The 21,961-nt window shown below is 39.0% G+C and overlaps 3 protein-coding genes across 3 annotated transcripts; all 3 read right to left on the reverse strand.

Moving 5' to 3' along the window:
* Positions 1-404: 404 nt before the first annotated feature.
* On the reverse strand, positions 405-6,117 carry GCK72_011710 (uncharacterized protein; the record flags this gene model as incomplete). The annotated part of the gene is made up of 8 exons (XM_053728636.1): positions 405-422; positions 643-2,124; positions 2,258-2,436; positions 4,936-5,082; positions 5,129-5,209; positions 5,278-5,370; positions 5,590-5,667; positions 5,859-6,117. 8 exons carry the CDS (start codon positions 6,115-6,117, stop codon positions 405-407), a joined length of 2,337 nt encoding a protein of 778 aa, XP_053588213.1.
* A 2,591-nt stretch (positions 6,118-8,708) lies between these two features.
* GCK72_011711 (uncharacterized protein) lies at positions 8,709-12,533 on the reverse strand (the record flags this gene model as incomplete). Its single annotated transcript, XM_003093772.2, has 7 exons — positions 8,709-8,903; positions 8,957-9,073; positions 9,247-9,777; positions 10,476-11,009; positions 11,785-12,075; positions 12,132-12,337; positions 12,383-12,533. The coding sequence occupies 7 exons, from the start codon at positions 12,531-12,533 to the stop codon at positions 8,709-8,711; spliced, it is 2,025 nt and encodes a 674-aa protein (XP_003093820.2).
* Positions 12,534-18,342: 5,809 nt separating this feature from the next.
* GCK72_011712 (uncharacterized protein) lies at positions 18,343-21,591 on the reverse strand (the record flags this gene model as incomplete). The annotated part of the gene is made up of 4 exons (XM_003093784.2): positions 18,343-18,585; positions 19,177-19,329; positions 19,472-19,771; positions 21,136-21,591. The coding sequence occupies 4 exons, from the start codon at positions 21,589-21,591 to the stop codon at positions 18,343-18,345; spliced, it is 1,152 nt and encodes a 383-aa protein (XP_003093832.2).
* Between the last annotated feature and the right edge of the window lie 370 nt (positions 21,592-21,961).

Raw genomic sequence — 21,961 nt, forward strand, 5'->3', positions numbered from 1 at the left:
CGGAAAAAATTGGGAGAAGATGACAATGAACCGGGAGTGGTGGGTTACAGTATAAGGGGCGTGGCATCGAAAGGGGCGGAGCTTGTTGGTATTTTAAAAAGAGAAAACGGGGGACAAAATTGACAGTAAGGCGGTACAGTGAGGAGGATTACACTACAGAGATATAAAAAAGGGGGCGGAGCTTAGACAGAGTAGCTGATATTCATAAAAAGGGGGCGGGGCAGACATGTCGCCAGCATGTCATATAAAACCGCGCGGAACCGGGCCGGAAATTAATTTTTTTTGATTTTTCCGGCCCAATTCAGCGCGGCCCGGCGACAAGTCTGCCAATGTGAAAATTCAAGGGAAAAATGAGAAAATTCGAGGAAAAATTATTTAGATTCGGGCGGTGTCGTGGTGGTCGTCTAGGCCGCCGGCGCCTTCTGAAAAATCAATTTTTCAGTAAAATGACTTAAAAACCCCCTTTAACCCAATTTTTGCCTTAAAAATGATAAAAATTGGTCATTTTAGGCTTGATGGTCTAGAAATCCAAAATTCGGCCATGGCTAATTTTGAGCATTTTTAACAAAAACCGAGTTTTTAAACATATTTCGCATAAAAATCGTTATTTTATCGATTTTTGTGGTTTTTCAGATTGTTTACCTCTTGGCTCATCGGAGCACTTAAATTCGTGTAATTCATTCGATTCGGCATGTTGCTATAGCCCACGCCGTCGTTGAAGGCGTTCACGCTTTCAGACTGCCAGACTGCGTCATCGACATCCATTCGTTCGTGATTGCCGTCATCTGGAGACTCTCCAAAAGTTTCTTCATAACGAGACACCACATCAACCGCGTATTGAGCAGCACTTAAATTCGCGTAATTCATTTCATTCGACATATAATCGATTCTGGTAAACCCCGCATGCTCCGGTGGGGCGTCGCGGTTGCCGTGCTGGAAAACAGGGCCGCGGAATCGCTGAGAAGCCGCGGCGCTTCTCTGCTCCGGAAACATTAGTGGGGCGCCATTGTGGCCGTACTGGGTTACAGGGCCGCGGAATTGCTGAGAAGCCGCGGCTATCTGACCCATATGAGTAGTGCCACCAAACGGCTGACCATTCGTCTGACCATCATATACGGTGCTTTTATAAGGCGGCGGCAGGTCCTGCTGAGGGGCAAAACCACCAGCAAACTGCTGACAAGCCGCCTGACCATTAAAGGCGCCGCCCATCTGCTCCGGGGGCTGAGCCGCTGGGGCGCCGTTAAAACGCGGTGCATCCACGCTTTTATATTCCATCTGCTTCTCGGTGAACATCCCGCTATGACCGTCATGGGCGGTTTGGCTATGAATCTGCAGTGGGACGCCTTGGTGGCCACGCTGGAAGACAGAGCCATCAAACTGCTGATCATTCGCCTGACCATTATAGACGCCGCTCATTTGCTCCGGGAGCGAAGCCGCTGGGGCGCAGTTATAAGGCTCTGCAGCTACGTCGCTATGGTACATCCGATCCTTGCCAAACCGCTGCCAATCCACATTATCAGGTGGTGTGTGAATATAGGCGGTGCCATCAGGCTGACAAATTGGCAAGCTGTCAGCGGAGGCGGAGCGACCGAACTGATGGCGCTCCGCCTGAATCCTATATTCATGTCTATCCGTTGTAGGCTTGGCTCCCGGTGAGAAATTATTCACAGAAGGTGGTTCCGATACTTCAGACTCCGTCGACGTGTTCTCCAAAAGCTCTCTTCCATATGCCTGCTCCATATCGATTTTCGCTAACAGATCAAGGGCTCTCAATTTCAACTTAGTCAACTTAAGCTTAGCATTGGCTCGACACTTTTGGGATGCACGTGTGGTTGCTTTAAGTTCTTTCTTCGCTTTTTCAGTTTCGATTTCAGCGAGTTCACTCTTTATTTTTGCGATTTCATCGTTCAATTTGAAGCGACTAAGGGCCCGGGTCGCTTCCATTGCCTCATCGAAATCTCCAATTTCTAACTGTCGATTATTTTCCGCCGACTCGCCTAATTTCAGCTCCAGGAACTGAACACGGCGTCCCCAGTCAGCGTTTTCCTCCTTTTTGCGGGCCAACGAATCCCTAGCATGAAATTTATTCCGCACTCTTTTCATATCCACCTTGGCGGCAGATGACTGAAATTATATATTTAATATCAGAAAGTTCACTCAGTTCTTACAACTGCGCTCCTCTGAAACCTCACAACTTTGCGCACAATTGTCTTCGGTTTCGGTAGAGCGCGGTTGTAAGAATATTTCTACAACTTACCATCGCGTTCATCGCCTCCTTAGTTCTTCGAGTCTGCCGAGTCTTCCTCCCGACCTTAGGAATCTTCACCGGTGATATACTACTGGCAGAACTCGAAATAGATAGGCGGCATGAAGTCGAACGAGTCGAACGAATCGACGGAGGCGAGGACTGTGGAGTGAGCGCCGGCGGCGGTGGTTCTGAAAATTTGGGATTTTTTAAACAGAAATAGCAATAATCTTTACTATTAACAAACACCAGATTCTGTATGTTTGTGTGTCTGTCGCCGATCCTACAGCCCTTCCTACTGGACCGATTTTCTTCAAAGTTGGACGAAAAGATCAGAAATTTCCCCCGCATGATGCCCGTCTTTTTCTTTTTTCAAAATTCTCAAAATGACGCCTTCTGAGCCAAAAACACTGATAAAGCATAGGGGAATGAAAAACGGAAAAAGTGACGTGAAACTGTCGGCCTAAGCGTTGTCATTTCTTTCCTTTCTTCGGCTTGCATTTTCCGTGGACTTATGGTTACGGTTGACGTGTCGCTGCGTCCGATCTGGCAAGTTATGCGTCGTTGACTACAGTTAGTCTTTAGTTCGAGTTTTTAGGGCGAAAAAAAGATTTTAAATTTTTTTGTTGATAAATTCGGAAAAAAGAGATTTCCGAACGTGTCGTCTGTTTCCAATAAGGAAAATTACGGTCCGCGTTCTAAAAAGCGAAAACGTGAAAGATGTTTTGGTTTCATAGGATTCAGAAAAGTAGATGATTCCAACCGTGTCGTTTTTTTTCAGATTGATCAATATCATATAAATACGGGCAGTTTTCTGGAGACAGCTAATAGGGGATGGATCCATTGTGGATATGAGTCCACGTTTTTAAAAGTATTAATAGCCAATCTGGCTAGAATTTACCTTCTCCTTCTTACCACGGTTTTAGCTCCGCCTACTTTTTCGTGTAAAATACAGTGAAAAGCGGAAGTTGCGTGAAGTACAGACATGTGGCCACGTAAATCCCATTCTTTTGAACTGCTGATAACTATCATTTTCCTATTTCCTTCATGGCGTCAATGTCTCCAACAACTACTGTTCCTGCCGACAAGTTAGTGGATGATTATGGTGATGTTTCTCCTGTTTCCGGTGAAGGCGTGATCCATCGCTCAGAATCAGATGGGAGATTGAAGCTCGAAGGAATTGATGATACAGGACATTCAACTTATGACACAGGAGTCGGTGAAGAAAAACGACGAAAAGAAAACGTCGGGCACTGCTATCCGGGCTTGAGATTGTTCAGAATTCATAGCAAATGTTGTAGACCTATCGGCAGAAAGAGGCGAGATGAATATAGGACGGATATCAGCTCGGATCAAGGCTATCGTACGGCCGGCTGTGGCTTTCAGGGCCGTCGAGGCCGCGGATGAATGAAATGGGCTGAATTTTTGCATATCGACTAATCTTTTGGTTCTCTTCAAGGCCGGCTGAAGAAGCTAACATTTTCCATGGCTGGGAACTGAGATATAAAATCGCCCACCGGCCTTTTTGACGGCCTTGGCTCGATTCACATATGATCGTAGAGCTTAACGGAATGGAAGGGATTGAGGACGAGATGATGACACAGGAGTCAGTACGAAAACGAGATAAGAAAAACGCATAACCTCGCTTAAGAGAGAAAGAGAGATCAACTTTTAATGACTTCAGAAAAATAAAGCTGCTAATTCAACCCGCTTGGTTGCCAAACGAGAAACTGAGAGTCAGGATGAGAAAGAGTTGAGGTTGAAATGAATGGTAGATGATACAGCAGTCCGAAGATGTCTACAGGCTGACACTGAGAAGTTGAACAGCAAAAGAACCGGCACCAAAAAAATTGGAAACAGCAGTAGACAAGAGTCCGAAGATAATTTAGAAGGGCTTGAGTAGCTTTCTGGGGAGCTACCAGACGATCAGAAAAGCCCGATGATGTGACGGCGAGAAGAAAGAAGCTCTTCTCGGAGTAGCTGCTACTGTGCACAACCAGACCTTCACTATTCCAGAAGGATGAATCAAATTTGTTCATATTGCGAGGGGTTATACTTCAAAGCTAAGTTCTACTTTCAAATGGGGAAGGTCGGTGCGTTCAGGAACCCGATCTGTCAAGTTCGGCAACGTTGACTGTAGTCAGTTGGATCAAACCCATGTTGGGACGTAAAATATATTTTCTTATATTCAGATATAGAAAAATAGGATTCGAAACGTGTCGTCCGTTTCCGGATTGATCCACAGAGGCGATATGAAAGATTTTTTGTCATCGTCAGAGTCAGAAAAAAAGGATTCGAAACGTGTCGTCCGTTTCCGGATTGATACACAGATGCGATATGAAAGATTTTTTGTCATCGTCAGAGTCAGAAAAAACTAAGGATTTCGAACGTGTCGTCCGTTTTGGATTAATTAAGATTTACTGTAGCACATAGAAGGGTGGTGTTAAGAAGGAGGTTTAGTCGCCGTAAGGCGACGTGAACCGACTGGTTTACTCTCAAATGCAAAAAAACTCGCCGAAAAACGCGTTTCTACTATTCGTTTTGTCAAAAATATCGATTTTCTACGATATTTTCGATGATTTTCAGCATTTTTCAAAAGGAAATATTGGTTTTTTGCATAAAAATACGGTTGAAATCCAATTTTTACTGATTTTCTATTTTCAAGCAAAAATCTTGCTCTTTTCCCGTACCTTCTGGCCAAAACACATCACTGAGGGTCAATGGACCACTGGTTGCCGAGAATCGGTGTTCCTGGCTTGATTCAATCGGATTTTCCAGTGGGCGGGGTGCATTTTTCATATCCAATGGGCGGTCCGGCGAGAGTTGGGAGAGTATTTCTGAAAAAATAATAATTTCGAGGTAATTTGGTGGAAAATAGGGTACCTAGGCCAATGGTACGCTCCGCTTTCGGTTGGCCATTCATATCCGATGGGCGGTCCGGCGAGAGTTGACGGCGGAGTATTTCTAGAACAGAAAAATGCATATTTTCATAAATTTTCAGACAAAATTCAATCAAAAACCCAATTGCTTACCCAAATCCGCCGCCGAGTTTTCATTATCTCTCTCAATAAACTCTTCGAATTCTTCACGGGACAATGTCGGGGACGACTTCAGCCGTGTCAGCTCTGCAAATTTTCAGAATTTATTATATAAGCACGGCACGCTTCTTACAACCGCGCTCTAACAAAACCGGAAAATTGTGTGTGAAATTGAGAAAATCAGAGAAAAAGAAACATTTTTCAAGGGAATTTTGGGAGAGCGCAGTTGTATGGACCCGTATCAAAATGAGTTTTGGTGGAAGAGTTTTTCCGAGCGGCCGTGTAGTCCTCTTGGACTAAACCTACCAAGCTTCTCCTTCTCATCACCGCTCCAATCGTGGGTATCAACTGACGGAGACATCGGAGGTGACTGTGGTGGGGAATCTGGAAACTAATTTTCTCAGATGTCGAAGTGAAACCTGGACGTTTCGGCACGCTTCTTACAACCGCGCTCCACCGAAATGCCCTTGAACAATGTGTGTTTTTCTCTGATCCTCTCAATTTCATACAAACTTTTTTCGATTTCGGTAGAGCGCGGTTGTAAGAAGTGTGCCGCGCAAATATAACTTACTAACCATACAAATTCCCCATAAACCAGAAATCCTCCTCCGTATCGTCGGTGCCATTGAGCTGATTGAGTGTGGGATCTTTCTGAAAATACTCCATCTCCTTGCAGACTTCTATTTGGTTGTTGATGTCAGGTTTAAGGAGTTTCAAATTCTTGACAACAACCTTCTCAATTACTCCTCTCTTTCCTTTAAACTCGGTATCGATTCCCAGTGGAGAATTGCTGTTGTTGTTCGGTGGGTCGTGTCGAGCACTCCAAGTGCTCATAATTACCTGCAAATTATGAGTTTTTCAGTGAAACATTTCGTGGAGAATAGTATTTAAAAAAGGAAAATCTATAAGCAAATTTCCCGACGGATGTTTCTGATTTTTAATAATTTGTTTGTGATTTTTAAAAATAATTAAAAATTCAGAAATTTTAACGAATTTTGCAGAAAATTGCAGAAAATTGCAGAAAAAACCCATTTTGTTCTGAGCAATGCCTCAAAAACTGCGTGCGCCTTTAAATCTACAGTAACATGAAGTGAAGTTTGCACGCCTAGAAAAGAGAAAAAATTTAATAAATCTCAAGAATAGGAAGAAATTTGAAAAAAACTTCGAGAAGGAACAAAGAACGTGATAGAAAAACGCAAATTTTTTAAACAGGGGAGAAAAACAATTTTTACACAAAAAAGTAAAATAATTAAAAAATAATAATTTATTACCTAAAAAATAAAATTCTAGAAAAAATAGAATTTCAGAGGCATTGCTCACTCTTAGAATGAAGACATACTGGCGTGTCCCCGTTATCTGCGTCTGGTTGAAAAATAGGAGAGAGGGTTCGAGGGGGAACAGACGAATGTTTTTTATTGCGAAATTATTGGATTTTATCATTTTTTACTAAATGGGATTTTTGGACAGAAGTTTTATAGAATCGAAAAGAGATTGAGTCGGAAAAAATTGGGAATTAAAAATATTAAAAATTGAACAAAAAAAACGATTTTCAGATGATTCATCGGGATTTTTTCGGAGAGAGATTGTCAAAAAACCGTCTCCAATAAAATATAGTTTTCGAGTCTGGTGTCTAAAAGCACCCTGATATGTTTTTGTATCGACTAAAAAATTGCCTCGAATGATAGCTATGAGTCATGATGTGTAAACTGCAGGAGGAGTGTAACTTAGTCTAGTGACCTGTACGCACAGAACGGCCTTTATTAAAAATTATATGGCTCAAAGGATTGATGCCGCCTTAGCTCTAAACCATCATGTCTAATGTTCCCAAAATTCAAAACATACATTGAAAATACCCAAAAAAAAAAAAGAAAAGAAACTAACATGGGAATGACCCAGGGTGTAACGCTGGGATTTCTTAGATATTTTGGGAAATGATAGCCCTTCACCCAACTAGAACAAAATAAAAATCTTACGTGCCCCTTTTGAGTTTCCAGAGAATGGGAGACACAATTCCATTTTTTCTAATTTTTCGAGTTGAACCACTTCGAGACATCGTAACTCGGTCAATTCAAGAGAAATCTTTTCAAACTAAAGTGTAATCGCAAGATATAGATCAAGGCTTTATAAAAGGTAACAGACTCATGTTTCCAGCTGTTACTCCCGAATTACTATAAATGAAAATGTGAAAATTTGCACTTCTCATGAAATCAGAAAGTGGTCATTTTCGAAAAAACGTATTTGGGAGACCATGTCTATCTGATTGCCAGTGACGATTAAGGTATATATACGTATTCAAATATATGGCTCACCTTTCATTCCAGAGACTTATTTTCATTTTTCCAGTTTTTCAGTCTAACTTCATGTATAGGTCAATTCCTTAAAAATAAACTCAGCGCGGTTTGGTGAATTCTCAGTTTTTTGTGTTAGACGGGTATCACAATACTTTAAAAACTGAATTAATCTAAAATATCATTATACCATTTGTTCGAAACGAACTGGCAATCAGATAAACATAGTCTCCCAAATACGTTTTTTCGTAAATGGCCACTTTCTGATTTCATGAGAAGTGCAAATTTTCACGTTTTCATTTATAGTAATTCGGGAGTCACAGCTGGAAACATGAGTCTGTTACCTTTTATAAAGCCTTGATCTATATCTTGCGATTACACTTTAGTTTGAAAAGATTGCTCTTGAATTGACCGAGTTACGATGTCTCGAAGTGACTCAACTCGAAAAATTAGAAAAAAAGGAATTGTGTCTGCCATTCTCTGGAAACTCAAAAGGGGCACGTAAGATTTTTATTTTGTTCTAGTTGGGTGAAGGGCTATCATTTCCCAAAATATCTAAGAAATCCCAGCGTTACACCCTGGGTCATTCCCATGTAAGAAATGAAAAATATGACTTACTAGAAGGGAACGGAGACGACTTATTGAACAAACAAGTAGAAGAGGGGGAATAGAAGACGCTGACCTTACTTTTACTTTCTTACATTAAATAAGAAGATAGTAGAGAAATAGACGAAGAAGAAAAATTGAAAAAGAGTTAAAAACGAGAAAAAAAAACTGAGAAGAAACATCTCCGGCTTGTTCCTATGGCATTGTCTGTCTGTGTTTCGGTTAGTCCGGATGTCTCATTGGTTACTGGCCAAATCTACTGGTGTTGCTCTAAACTCCGCCCATATTGGAAGCTGGTTCCCCGATAATTCTTTTTGTTTAGTATGCAAAATCCGGAGAGGCGGTTGAAAAATAAAGCGACATGTCGCTCTAATACAGTTTTTACGGTAGTTGGAACCACTGAAAGCAAATACAATAAAAAAAGGAAAAAAAGTGTTCCCGGAAAAACCTTTTATAAACTTTAAAAATGAATAGAAAAAGGAGAAAAACCGGGAAACAGTCGAAAATTGAAGATGATGAGCCTGAGTATTTTTATGCGACTGAAAAACGTGGCATATTCCAGAATTGACCGTCTGGAGGCAAGTTGGTTGCGTCTGAGTCTCCGGGAGTGTTGATAGGAGCGTACTCTTCTGACAAGTAATTCATTTGAAAAGAGACACCGGTGGGGTTTCCAGGAAATGGCAATTCTCCAGCTCCGTGTGGAATTTCAGAACCACTTGGTGGGTTCTGCAGGAAAAAATATGTTTAGCAACATCGCAGGCGAAAACTGTATATGTTACGTCATATAATCTTGCAGGCTCCCATTCCATACCCATTGTACCATTACTGATATCCCAATTTTGCCCCGGTACTTGCTGTCCAGGGTAGGCGATGTGGCCAGCGGAATATTGTTGCTCCTGAAAAAAGCTAGAGTAAACATTGGCTCCGACTTTATTGACGTTTTGTCAACTCCGCCGATAAGAAGGGAATACGTAACAAATTTAGGCAGAGATGGCAACTATTATACATAAGTTTCTTTTTTCTATACAATTTTTTTCTAACATTTCTCAAAATACGATTCCCACATTACCTGTGCACTCTGAATGCGGCTGGAGTCGTGGTTAGCCACATGACTGTCGAGTTGAGTCTGGTCCATTGGAATATGTTGAGTATGATTCTCCAATAAGTTGATCCTACTATCCGATGATGCTCCAGAAGCCGAGACACCAGCTGATGGTATAGAAGACTCTAGAGATGGTGGAGTCAGCGACGACTTCAGAAAATCATCCGGCAAGTCCGGCAGTGATGGGCCCGCACCTCCACAACGTTTCTTAAAATTTTCAAAGTTCGCTTTGGAGTCATCAAGCTTCTCATCTAGAACATAATCTACGAGTTCTTGGAATTCTACGTCATCTTCATTAGATCTGGATTTCAGATGTAACGCAGGACAGTGTGAGGGTGTCGCCGAGTTCTGCAGAAATTCGACTTCCATGGCTTCCGGTGTCGGATTCGGTGTTGCAAGGAAACTGAACTCATTCAAGGAAAGGTCAGAAGCAGGCGGAGGAAAGGTGCTCGATGGTAGCTGGATGCCATGTCGGTCCGATGGGTTAAGGAAGGTGTGCTGAAATTGATAGAATTATCCATAATTGCAAAAATAGCCAAAACAACAGTTTCAAAAATGGCCAAAAAGCCCGCGGTACATTAAGCCAAACTACAGTGACCAAGTTACACTGACAAACCGGATTAAACGAAATGCGTTGTAACTTGGTCACTGTAGTTTGGTCACTGTATTTTTTAATGTTCCGTGATCTTGGCTAGAATGGCTGTCTTAGCCATTTTCGCGTTTTTGGCACCTTTTCCTGGTCCGCGTCACGTTACCGAATAGCTATCCGGCTTCTATTAGGTCACAGACATAGATCTCGCTGAAATCTACATTTTGGTATATTTTTCAGCGCGTCGGCCCATTTCGGCCCGGTTTGCAAGTTTGAAATTATCTAATGACGTATGCTGCTTCATATTGATAAGAAATGTTTCAATATAATACTTAAAGATGAATGTATGCACATTTGATTACTTTTTCTTCATTCTAATATTTTCTCACATTAGTTTTGTTTCAGTTATTTCACATATAGGAATAGTAGTTGTCCGGGGTAGAATACTTTTTTTTTTTTTTCTACCTACATTTTCGTATATTTTTCAGCCATTGCGTTTTAAGCGAGGTTTAGAATTTTTCCGGCTAATTGTAAGTTGCTTCAAATTTAGATTCATGAGCTAGAAATCTTACCAAATAAATACCAAAATCTTACCAAATAACATTACCTCTAATTGCTGCTGCGAACTACCAAAATTAAAGTCTGCAGGAGTGACTTCTGACCAATTAGGCCTGTAATCCTTTGAATACGGTCTTGCATCATATCCGTGAGTCATAAATTCTTGTGATCTTTTCGGGCATAGTGTAGTATGCGCCAACAAAGCTGTCGCTTTGGTTCCAGGTTGTTGCAAGTCTTCAACAGTCTCCCCACTCGGTTCCATAGAAAGCTCTGTGAATTCTCCAGATATTGATGCCATTGAATCTTGATTTCTTGGCTCCGTTGACCCTTCACTACTCGGCACAAGTTTCTGAGAGCTCATAAGTTTCAGTAGCTTGTCTCCGTAACTTTTCAACTCCGCAACACGAAACTCGAGTCTGCAGATCTTCAAGTCCACTTGGCTAGACGCCAACTTTTTGTTGGTGCGACATTTTTGAGAGCCATTTGTGCTTGAGTCGCTCTTCTTATTCATGTCGTTTCGCTTCAGAATGGCAGCTTTTTCTGTTTCAATTTTATTTAGCTGGTCTTTATGGGAGTCGATGATCTGAAAACGTTAATGTGTTTTGAAAAAGGGGGTGTTATTTTATCCGGAGGCAACCGTTTTTCAATTTTTTGCATACTTGTCAACCGGGCGACACGGGACCGGGGCGTAACTCGCTTCAAGTTGCGTTTTATGATCTGAAAAATATACCAAATGTAGATCTCAGCAAGATCTATGGATGGGCGTGACCTATCACGGGTTGGATGGCTAGTCGTTTATGTACCACGAGACGGGACAAAATAGTTTTTTGGCCATTTTTGCGTTTTTTGGAATTTTATCCCGGCTTATGGCAAATTAACGACTAGCCATCCGGCTTGTATTAGGTCACAGACATAGATCTCGCTGAGATCTACATTTTGGTGTAATTCTCACAACTCATGTCAGCTCATGATATTACGTTTCAAGCAAGCTACGTACCGGCCCGTGTCGGCCGGTGTCGGTTCGGTTGATGAGTAAAGTTGTTTGATGCGGCCTGCGGCAACAATTCGTTATTCAGCACAAAGTAGGTCAAAAATATAAAATGTCTAATTTCTATATTTTCTGATATAGTTCAAAGCCATGACATTGAGAAAACAATTTATAGTGTGCCGCAAGTTCAATATCTTTTTTGTATAAATACTTTTCAAACTCTAACGTATTCATTGAACCTATTATAGCCAAAAACAACTTTCGTTGGGTTTTGAAATACCAAAACTGTGACCGAATCGGAAAATTATCAAGTTCCGACGTGTTGATATCAGAACCTTAATTTTCCTATTACTTTAAAAACCGTATTTACCTCTTCCAACTCGTCACAAGCAATTTTCATCGGCAATTCGAACGTGGCAAACACCACACTTTCCAACGTCTTCAAATTATTCTTTCCCCATTCTTCCGTTTTGTAACCATCTAATTGAGCAAGATAGGCGTTCTCCAAACTCTCATTTTCCAGTTTCATTCGTTGAACTTCTCTTCTCAATTCTTTTTCAATTTCAATTTTTCTGTTAAAACTGTTCGTTTGGCGATATCGATAAGCCGTAGCGTTTCTTCTATCTTGAGCTTTTACGTGCTCTTCCCTGTCTTCGGGTGTCTGAAAAATTTAAGGATAACGACTCGAGTTGGGTGTCTAAATAAAAGAAAACCTACCATTGCCTTCATAGTCAATGTGGATGTTCTTTTACGAGGAATCTTAGACTTTGTCTCTTTTTTTGTTTTCCAAAGACCCTTTACACGAAGTTTGCCATCCGAATTGTCTGCTGACTCAATAACGGAACCGAGATTAATCAAATCACTCAAATTAGCAAGTTGATATTCATTCTGTTCACTGTGGTCCATAACGACAGTATTTTGTTCTGAAATAGTTCCTCGAATGGTACAAAATAAGAACAGTGACTTACCACGAAACAACACTTTTCCTTGAGTCTCCTCGTGAGTTAAAGTCTCTTCTATTCCTCTTTGATCATTTTTCGGAATTTCTTTATCGTTAATTAAAGGAACATGATGGTTCTTAGCCATCCGCTTGAAAATTGTATCCGGGCGGGTGGTCATGTTTCGTGGTTTAACTGACAATTTCAAAACACGGTTTAGGTTTTTTTGAGTACAAGACCACGAAAATTACAAAAAGTTAATTAATTCGATAAAATAGAAACGAAAATCATTTTTTCTTGCACAGAATAACGGTTAAATATGAACAAACACACACACGCACGCAGGTGAGGGAGAAATAGAGGGAGAGGGAGAATGCAAAAGATGAAACTCAATATAAGAGACGCTTGTAGTCAGACAAAATGACCATGACGTACAAAAAAGTCAAAAAAACCAAATTGAAGTAAATTAATCTCTATTCTATTCCACTGAAATCGATTTTCTGAACATTATGAAATCATAGTCAGAGGATATGCTTGACAGTTCCCAAATGGACCTATTTACTAATTAGGGATGGCCTCTAGGTGACCGTGGAGTTATGGAACGTGACTTATATCGTTGGAAAGCTGAGAGAACGTTGATTCCAAACATATATTTAGTGTTTGCCGTCGAGGCCTCGTATTCGAGAAAAAATTGTCAAAGTTTGGAAAAATAACAAAATATTGCCTTTTAAGACGCACTCTCTGACTCGTTCGATCACCCGTAGGCACACGAAAAAAGTTGACCATTTCCGATTTGCCTATAATTTTGATCAAAGATAGTATCAAGTGTTCTCAGCAAATTGGGGTATTTTTTGGCCGGGTCCGTCACCTGGGTACCTAGGAAAATCAAAAAATCGATATTTTTCGAAAATTTTTCCTGAAGTAGTTAGGAATGAAATCTCAACGGGAAATTAATGTAGGCACTATTTTAAGCATTTTTTGTGTTCAGAAGAAAATTCCAGCTCAACACCTTCATTGTGAAAATTTTCAAAATGTGTGAAATTTTCGAGATTTTTTCATGAAATCGCTTTTATCTCGGCAGAGACCCGAGAAGACAAGGTTTTTTATTTAAAATTCGTAATCTACATAAAATTTGGTATCGGAAACACGTTGTCCCTACTCGTAACTCTAGATCCCAAGAACGGTTTGTTGGGGAAGAATGAGAAAAACTGCGATTTCAATTTTCAAGTCCTTCCAGTAAATTATTTTTGATGTTTCAAAATAACGGTTTTTTAAAGTTTTTTATTCAATCATATCATTTTTATTCAGTTCCGGTACAATTTTTGATCATACCACAAAAAATTTTTCGAAAAAATTGAATTTTTTGATTTCTGAAAATTTTCTCCCGAATTGAACCATTCCGACTGAAATGTTAAGGATAGCATTATAAAATCAGGAGAATATAATTGGAACATTTTTTAGGTTTATAAAAAACTTGATTCCCACTGTCGGGTCACCTGCTACTTACGCGTTCATGGTGAAATTCAGCGAAATTTTCAACTTGGGAAGTTGGTACAACGCTACTTCATACTTGCAACGTTATTTGACAGGGAATTGCGGTGAATATGACAGGAATAGTGAGAAAACTGCAAAAATTGATAGATTCAGCAAGATTTACGAAAAAAGCTTTAAAAGTTTTTTCTTGATATCCATAAAAAGGTCAGACCATTGAACATTTATGAGTCCTAATTTTTTAAAGCTTTTTTCGTAAATCTTGCTGAATCTATCAATTTTTGCAGTTTTCTCACTATTCCTGTCATATTCACCGCAATTCCCTGTCAAATAACGTTGCAAGTATGAAGTAGCGTTGTACCAACTTCCCAAGTTGAAAATTTCGCTGAATTTCACCATGAACGCGTAAGTAGCAGGTGACCCGACAGTGGGAATCAAGTTTTTTATAAACCTAAAAAATGTTCCAATTATATTCTCCTGATTTTATAATGCTATCCTTAACATTTCAGTCGGAATGGTTCAATTCGGGAGAAAATTTTCAGAAATCAAAAAATTCAATTTTTTCGAAAAATTTTTTGTGGTATGATCAAAAATTGTACCGGAACTGAATAAAAATGATATGATTGAATAAAAAACTTTAAAAAACCGTTATTTTGAAACATCAAAAATAATTTACTGGAAGGACTTGAAAATTGAAATCGCAGTTTTTCTCATTCTTCCCCAACAAACCGTTCTTGGGATCTAGAGTTACGAGTAGGGACAACGTGTTTCCGATACCAAATTTTATGTAGATTACGAATTTTAAATAAAAAACCTTGTCTTCTCGGGTCTCTGCCGAGATAAAAGCGATTTCATGAAAAAATCTCGAAAATTTCACACATTTTGAAAATTTTGGCTCTTTATGATTTAACGGGGGTTTTAAGAATTAACGGGGGTTTTAAAAATAGACGGGGGTTTTAAGAATAGACGGGGGTTTTGAGAATAAACGGGGGTTTTGAGAATAAGCGGGGGGTTTCGACAAGTTCTATTTACTTATACTAAAAAAACCCCAAAATGGTCAGAAATGACTACACTCCCTCCAGTATACATTTTTTCATAAGCTTTTCCAATTTTTTTGCTTTTTTTTTGATTTTTTCTGCATTTTCTCATTTACTTTACTATTTTGTACGTCGCATTGTTTTTTGATCAGAGAAGTGTAATAATTGTCCACCTTCTTCTTTTGCTCTACATTTGAAATTGACGAAACGGCGATGTTTCGGGCGAAATATAATTGGGATCATATGGTAGATCGTCCAACTGTTTGGGTTTTTGGATTGCTGGAAAGGAAGACTAATAAGGTAGATTCGATAATCCTGCTGCCCATAATCAGACGTAATCGGAAACCTGGTATGATCTCTGAAAAAAAAATACATAAAAAAGAGATTTTTGCGAGAACAACGATTATCAGCGATGGCTGGGCCGCATACAGAAGAATATCCCAGATTCCTGGTATGTAAAGGGTTGTATATATAATGATGCGACACAAATGCATCTATTTTTCAAATGTCCCATTTCAATAACTTAACCGTATCACTCAAATCGTTTTCAACATCTGGGGTGTTATCAGGCTGGTGCATAAGTTTCTTTCTTTTTTTGGACAATTTTCGTCATGAAATTTCTTGAAGGCTAATTGCTCACACAAAGAGAAATATAGTTGGTTAGTACCTATAACTCATTGTGATTCTACCTGTGACTTGACGTCCGCCATCTGCTTAATCTCAGCCGTAGACAAGTCAAAATACTCGAGGAACCCTTTTGTGGTACCATTCTTCGTCTCAATTTTTTTCCTAGAAAATGTTGACGAGAATGGGTGAGCTATTTTGAATTAAAACAAGCAAGGAACGTTATGTTTAAAAAAATAATAAAAACATTTGAATTGAGCAATCATAGTTTAGTGCCGGTCCCTGAAGAAAGGTGAGGATCAGCAAGTTAGGCATGTGCGAGTATTTTCGATTTTTCTTTAACGCTAATTAAGGAAATTAGTGGAAATGTTTAGTATTGAGTAGAGTAGACATTGATGTATCTAAATCTACTTTGTTTGAAAAGTTTAAGCACTTTCCCTCATTTCACAGGAAGCGCAAAGCCAATCTCATCAAAATCATGTGATTTTTAAGTTTGATGAAGCCTACAGCTCCTGTTTCTAAGTCAATCCACTAGATCTTTTGCACAACTTTAGAGCAATGTATCTACTGTTGATTATTTGTAAGAATATAATTCCGGCTTGTTTGGGATCGTTGAGAAGAGACCTAGACTCCACCCAGGTCTACTGCTCAAAGTTTCTCAAAAGCGCAAAAATCATAGAAAATACATCACCCAAGTTTCATCATTTAATTGAAATGCTTTTCCATAAATTTTTTATGGCATAAGTTGCTCATGTTTTCCTCTAACTTTTACAAATAGTTTTGTAAAAATGTTCTCTCAAATATTTATGTAATCTGTTTGAACCCAGCTGAACCATGATTTCTCGTTGCTCTCAATCGTCTGATCGTAACTTTTTTGTTTTTAACATTCCGACTAAAAACTGAAATGTGATAACAAGATAAAGTTCTGTTCTAGAAACTGCAGTTTATTTTTCATAAAAATCTAAGCACTTTAATACCAATGCGACTAGAATCAAAAAACTTTCCAAAATAGGCGTTTGGTCGGCGACCGAAAAAGCCATCGTTTTCACGAACGGACTGTCTAGGCACCAACTTGATACATTATGTGTTAGCCACTACATAGGTAATAAAAATGCAAAAAAGTTTGGGTTGAAAAACAATCTCACCACTTAGAGACCGAGGACCAAAGTCACACCTTTAAAAAAGAAAGAAACTTATGCACCAGCCTAATACATCCGAAAGAGGTTGGTTGTTGATTTTTATTGTACGAAGAAGATCCACTCAGGGAATTTTAGGCGAGGTTTCTGCGCCTTGCCGGCATTTTGCCTCTATTTTCGGCGAATTGCCCTCACTTTGGGCAGGTTGCTCACTGGGCGATGGTTGGGCAAGAGTTGGGCAAGGGTGGGGTGGAAGAAGTGGGGGTGTGCGTGAGGATGGAGTAGGGCAAGATGCCCATTTGTAGGGCAATTCGCCCACTTTATAAACATGCGCTCTACTGCACTCTGATAATCATCTACCATATGATCCCAATTATATTTCGCCCGAAACATCGCCGTTTCGTCAATTTCAAATGTAGAGCAAAAGAAAAAGGTGGACAATTATTACACTTCTCTGATCAAAAAACAATGCGACGTACAAAATAGTAAAGTAAATGAGAAAATGCAGAAAAAATATAAAAAAAAGCAAAAAAATTGGAAAAGCTTATGAAAAAATGTATACTGGAGGGAGTGTAGTCATTTCTGACCATTTTGGGGTTTTTTTAGTATAAGTAAATAGAACTTGTCGAAAACCCCCGCTTATTCTCAAAACCCCCGTTTATTCTCAAAACCCCCGTCTATTCTTAAAACCCCCGTCTATTTATAAAACCCCCGTTAATTCTTAAAACCCCCGTTAAATCATAAAGAGCCAAAATTTTCACAATGAAGGTGTTGAGCTGGAATTTTCTTCTGAACACAAAAAATGCTTAAAATAGTGCCTACATTAATTTCCCGTTGAGATTTCATTCCTAACTACTTCAGGAAAAATTTTCGAAAAATATCGATTTTTTGATTTTCCTAGGTACCCAGGTGACGGACCCGGCCAAAAAATACCCTAATTTGCTGAGAACACTTGATACTATCTTTGATCAAAATTATAGGCAAATCGGAGATGGTCAACTTTTTTCGTGTGCCTACGGTCAGTTGATCGATGCTCGATTGACTCAGAGAGTGCGTCTTAAACACGCAAAAATCGCAAAAAAGTTCCTAACATTTTTCGCGTGTCAGAAGGGCAATAATTTGTCACCTGGAGGCGTTTCCTAGCAAGTATTAAAAAAAACAGCAAAAAACTATTTTTACTACTATCATAAGATTTTTTCCGTAAGATTTTAGATTTTGAACAAAATAGTCTATTGGATCATAGAAAATAAATGGAAAAAAGAACCGACGGATTGGTGATGAAACAAACAAAAAAAAACAAGATGCTGAGAGGTTTTTAACTGAAGAAGAAGATAGTGGAGAAATAGAAAAAATATTTTTAAATGTTGGAAACTAGACAATATAACTGGAAAAAAACAATACGATTTTTGGCTGTCTTTGCTTCTGTCACCCATTCTTCTGGTGTTAGAACGGCCTCTTCGAGATCAGACGATCATTATCAATTTACGGTTGAGTATTTTTTCAGAATTATTACCCCTGTAGCAATAAGATATCTGCGTGAAAATCACTCAATACCCAATCAACGATTTCCTGTACAATATTTCGAAACCGAACGACCGGAGATTAGAAATTCAATTTGTTCGGATGCCTACATCTGTTTGTCTGTCACACTGTCTGTCCGGATATCTCCCATTCACAAATAAAAAATGAAAAAGTCAAAACTTTATTTAACAACCGTTTCTTCTTTTTCTTCCTTCACCTCACTACTATTACAACTATCATCTATAATGCTAGAATTATCGCCTACGAATCTATAAAATTCCTCCAATTCAGAGGTTCTATTATTTTTTATTATCTCATCCAACAGGTGTTTCGGCATCGATTGAATCAGTGGAGCGGCGGCTGGGACGGTCGAACGGACATACTCATCTGCTAGTTTCGATAACTCGATTTCTCGACGAAGTTTCTGGAAAAATTACTGTTTTTCAGGAGTAGAAAGTACGCGCTACTGAACTGGTATGGAAAAAACTGCCTATGTTTTTTTAAGAATGACTAAACTACGCGATTTTATTGGAATTTTCAGATTGTAGTAGTAAAAAGACCAATTTTAAAGAATTTTGAACTGTTTGAAATCCACATTTTGAGATTTTCGTGTTAAAACGACCAATTAAAGAACTTTTCAGATAAAACAGGCTCTCAACACGCAAAAATTGTGCAGTTTCTAATTTTGAGATTTTTCATCAAAACTGATGCAAAAACCCTTTTTCAAACTGAAATTGAATAAAATCAACTTTTTCTCAGATTTTAAAGCCAAAATCTGCAAATTGACTGAAAAACTTTCTGTTTCTGGAATAATACGCGCCCAAAGTGCGCCAAATAATTTTTGTGTAGTGAAAATTGCCATTATCACAGAAATTTCCGATTCTCAGAAAAACGCGTCGAAGGCGCGCCAGAATTAATTTTGAACCATTTTGGTACAGTAGACTCCAAAAAAGTTCTAAAATTTCAAAAAAATTACTAATTTTTTGCTTTTTTTCAAAAAATACGAAAAACTCACATGTTCATGAACCGAGATATTATACAAGTGTTGTCTCCACTCCATCTGCTGCTTCGCTCGAATTTTTCGAGAGCCCAGCGTCCCAATCACACCATTTTTCATCTGAAGATCAGTTGCAGCTTTTTCGAATTCCTCCCGTGAGCTGGCGAGTCTCTGGAATTTTTGGAATTACAGTAACCTGGATTAGACTACAGTACCCTCAACCAACTCATATTTTTGCTACTACTGTACTCATGGGTTATGGTAGTTTGCAGTTACATCCTAGCGCTACAGTACCCCCTAGAAACCAACTCACGTGAAAATTCAAGTTCACCGCCTCGTCGGCACTAAACATCTCATCATACTTCTTATTCATCTCTAACTTCTTCCCTTCGTACATTTTTTTCTGCTCCACCGCTTCCGTATCGCCCTCCATTATCCTTAGAAAGACTGCAAAGTTTCCATTCCTCTCTTTTATCGAATTGAATTTCTGTTGAAGTTGAATTCGTCGTAGGATGTGCATACTCTGCATCTCGGCTTGCTTCCTTAAGTCCTTCTTTTTCTGGACGCATTTCCGAGCGTACTCACGGTTTTTTGCCATTTGGCGGTGACGTTCCTGAAGAATAGCGATTTGTGGTTTTATAGGAAAATTACGGTATTCAGGACAAAATTTTCAAAAAATATCGGTCCGAAAGGCTTTTGTTCAAATTGTGATTCAAAATGATGTATCTTACTAGGGAAGGCCTCCAGGTGACCATGGAGTTATGAGATGTGACCTATATCATTGGAAAGCTGAAAAAAACGCTGATAATATACCCAAACTTTGATCTCTTTTTTTCTCGAAAACCAGACCACATGCGCAAAAACTGAGTATATATTTGGAATTAGCGTTTTCTTAGCTTTCCAATGATATAGGTCACATCCCATAACTCCACGGTCACCTGGATGCCTTCCCTAGTTAATTACAGTAGTCTACTAAGAAAGTTATCATAGACGGCATATTATTAGTTGTAAACCGGCTGAAATCAAAAAAAATGAAAAAATGTTAGTCATTGCCGGCTGGTTTTGTGTGTCGAGAACATGAGATTCAAATCATCAAAATACCCTCCTTGGATCCTCAGTGACACACCGCTCTTATTTTATTTTAATTTTTGAGGCAAAATTGCAGATTTGGTAAACTCACAGGTGTAAAATAAAAATTCAGTATACTTAAAGCTAATAACATTTTTTGAATGCACAAAGTTTTTCTGATCTACGCTTTAAATATCGTTGGGAGATGTTTGTCTTGCTCAGTCCTATCTGTTCTTCCTTAGCAATTGTTTGGCGGGGAGGTCTCTAACCGTCTATTTCTCTTTTTTCTTGTTTTTTTGTGTTTGTTGGGGAGAAATGAGTCAGATCATTTGTTTTATTGCTGATTAAAAAAAAATGTTTGAAAATTTCAGAAATCCAATAGATGACACAAAAATTTTCTATACTTTATATACCAAACAATTCTCGTTATTACCCGCCAAAAATCAATCCAAAACAATAGAAATAAAGAAAGTTACAGATTTTCGAAAATCTGACATTCACTGAATCGGCTGTATTTCAGACAGTTTTGCATCGGTCTCAACAATGAAACTTATCTTTTCAGAATCAGCGTGTCAAGACCTTTCAAATGGTCCCGTCGTGAAAACTACAGTAACCCGGATCAATTGCTCTAAATCTTCTGATGTGTTGTATAGAATAGTACTTTCTGTATTAAAACCTTTCAACCTGGAATAAATAATTATACCCTTATTCCCGAATACAGTATCCAGAGTACTTTTTTGAAAAATTTGAACACTAGACTCTTTCCGGGTCTTCTAGGATATTCCTTTCTTACTGTATGTTTTGCATTTCTTATTTTTTAACCGTAAAACCTGTAATAGACGCGGCGCCTCTATTAGCGGTTTTACGGTTAATATGTACAGTATGCTCCTCCCCCATTTCCCCACTCACCTCCGCCTTCTTATCCAATTTACAATGCGTCTCCCTATCCAACTTTTTAAACTCCGCCTGCCACTCATCATCCGCATCCGTCATATCCATCTCATTATTCACCGTCTCATTCGAATTGTTATCCGACGGGGACATTGCCGTAAAACTATTCATAAAGTTGAGAAGATTGTTCAACTTCTCTTGAGTTATCGTATTCTCATTGAGAATTCCTTCATTTAGCATATCAAACACCGGGTACTCCTTGGTCTCCAATTCCGTTTTGATATCTTTTGGGATTTTCATCACTTCCGAATACTCGGATAATTTTGATGAGCTATCATCGTCTACCGGCTCTAATTTGATCTCCTTCATAAAGTTTTTAAATAAATCCTCATTATTTATTTCCGGAATTATTTGATTGGAATTATTTGTATTGTTGACATGGTTCAGTATTAATTCTTTCCATTCTTCACTCATTTCTGAAATTTTTTTGATTATAAGAGGGAAAATAGCGGATATGTGAGAATATGTGAGATCTGGACGCGTCTTAGACGCGCCAAAGGCACCCCAGCCTTTCAAAATTTCAAAATTTATTTTCAAAAAAAGATGACAACATTCTCAGGATGATTCATATCAGGCACCTGACAGATAGAAAGTGTTTCAATCTTTTTTTACAAAAAAAATTCTGGCGCACCTCTGACGCTTTTTCAAAATTTTGAATCGTAGATAACGCGTCAGAGGAGCCCCAGACAATGGGAGTTCTGAAGAAATTTGGTTTTTGAGATTTTCAGAGCGACTGGCGTGCCTCGGACGCGTCTGCTTTTCAAAATTTTGAATCGTAGAATAC

Source organism: Caenorhabditis remanei, chromosome III (genome assembly GCF_010183535.1).
Source record: "Caenorhabditis remanei strain PX506 chromosome III, whole genome shotgun sequence".
Classification (NCBI taxonomy): Eukaryota; Metazoa; Nematoda; class Chromadorea; order Rhabditida; family Rhabditidae; genus Caenorhabditis; species Caenorhabditis remanei.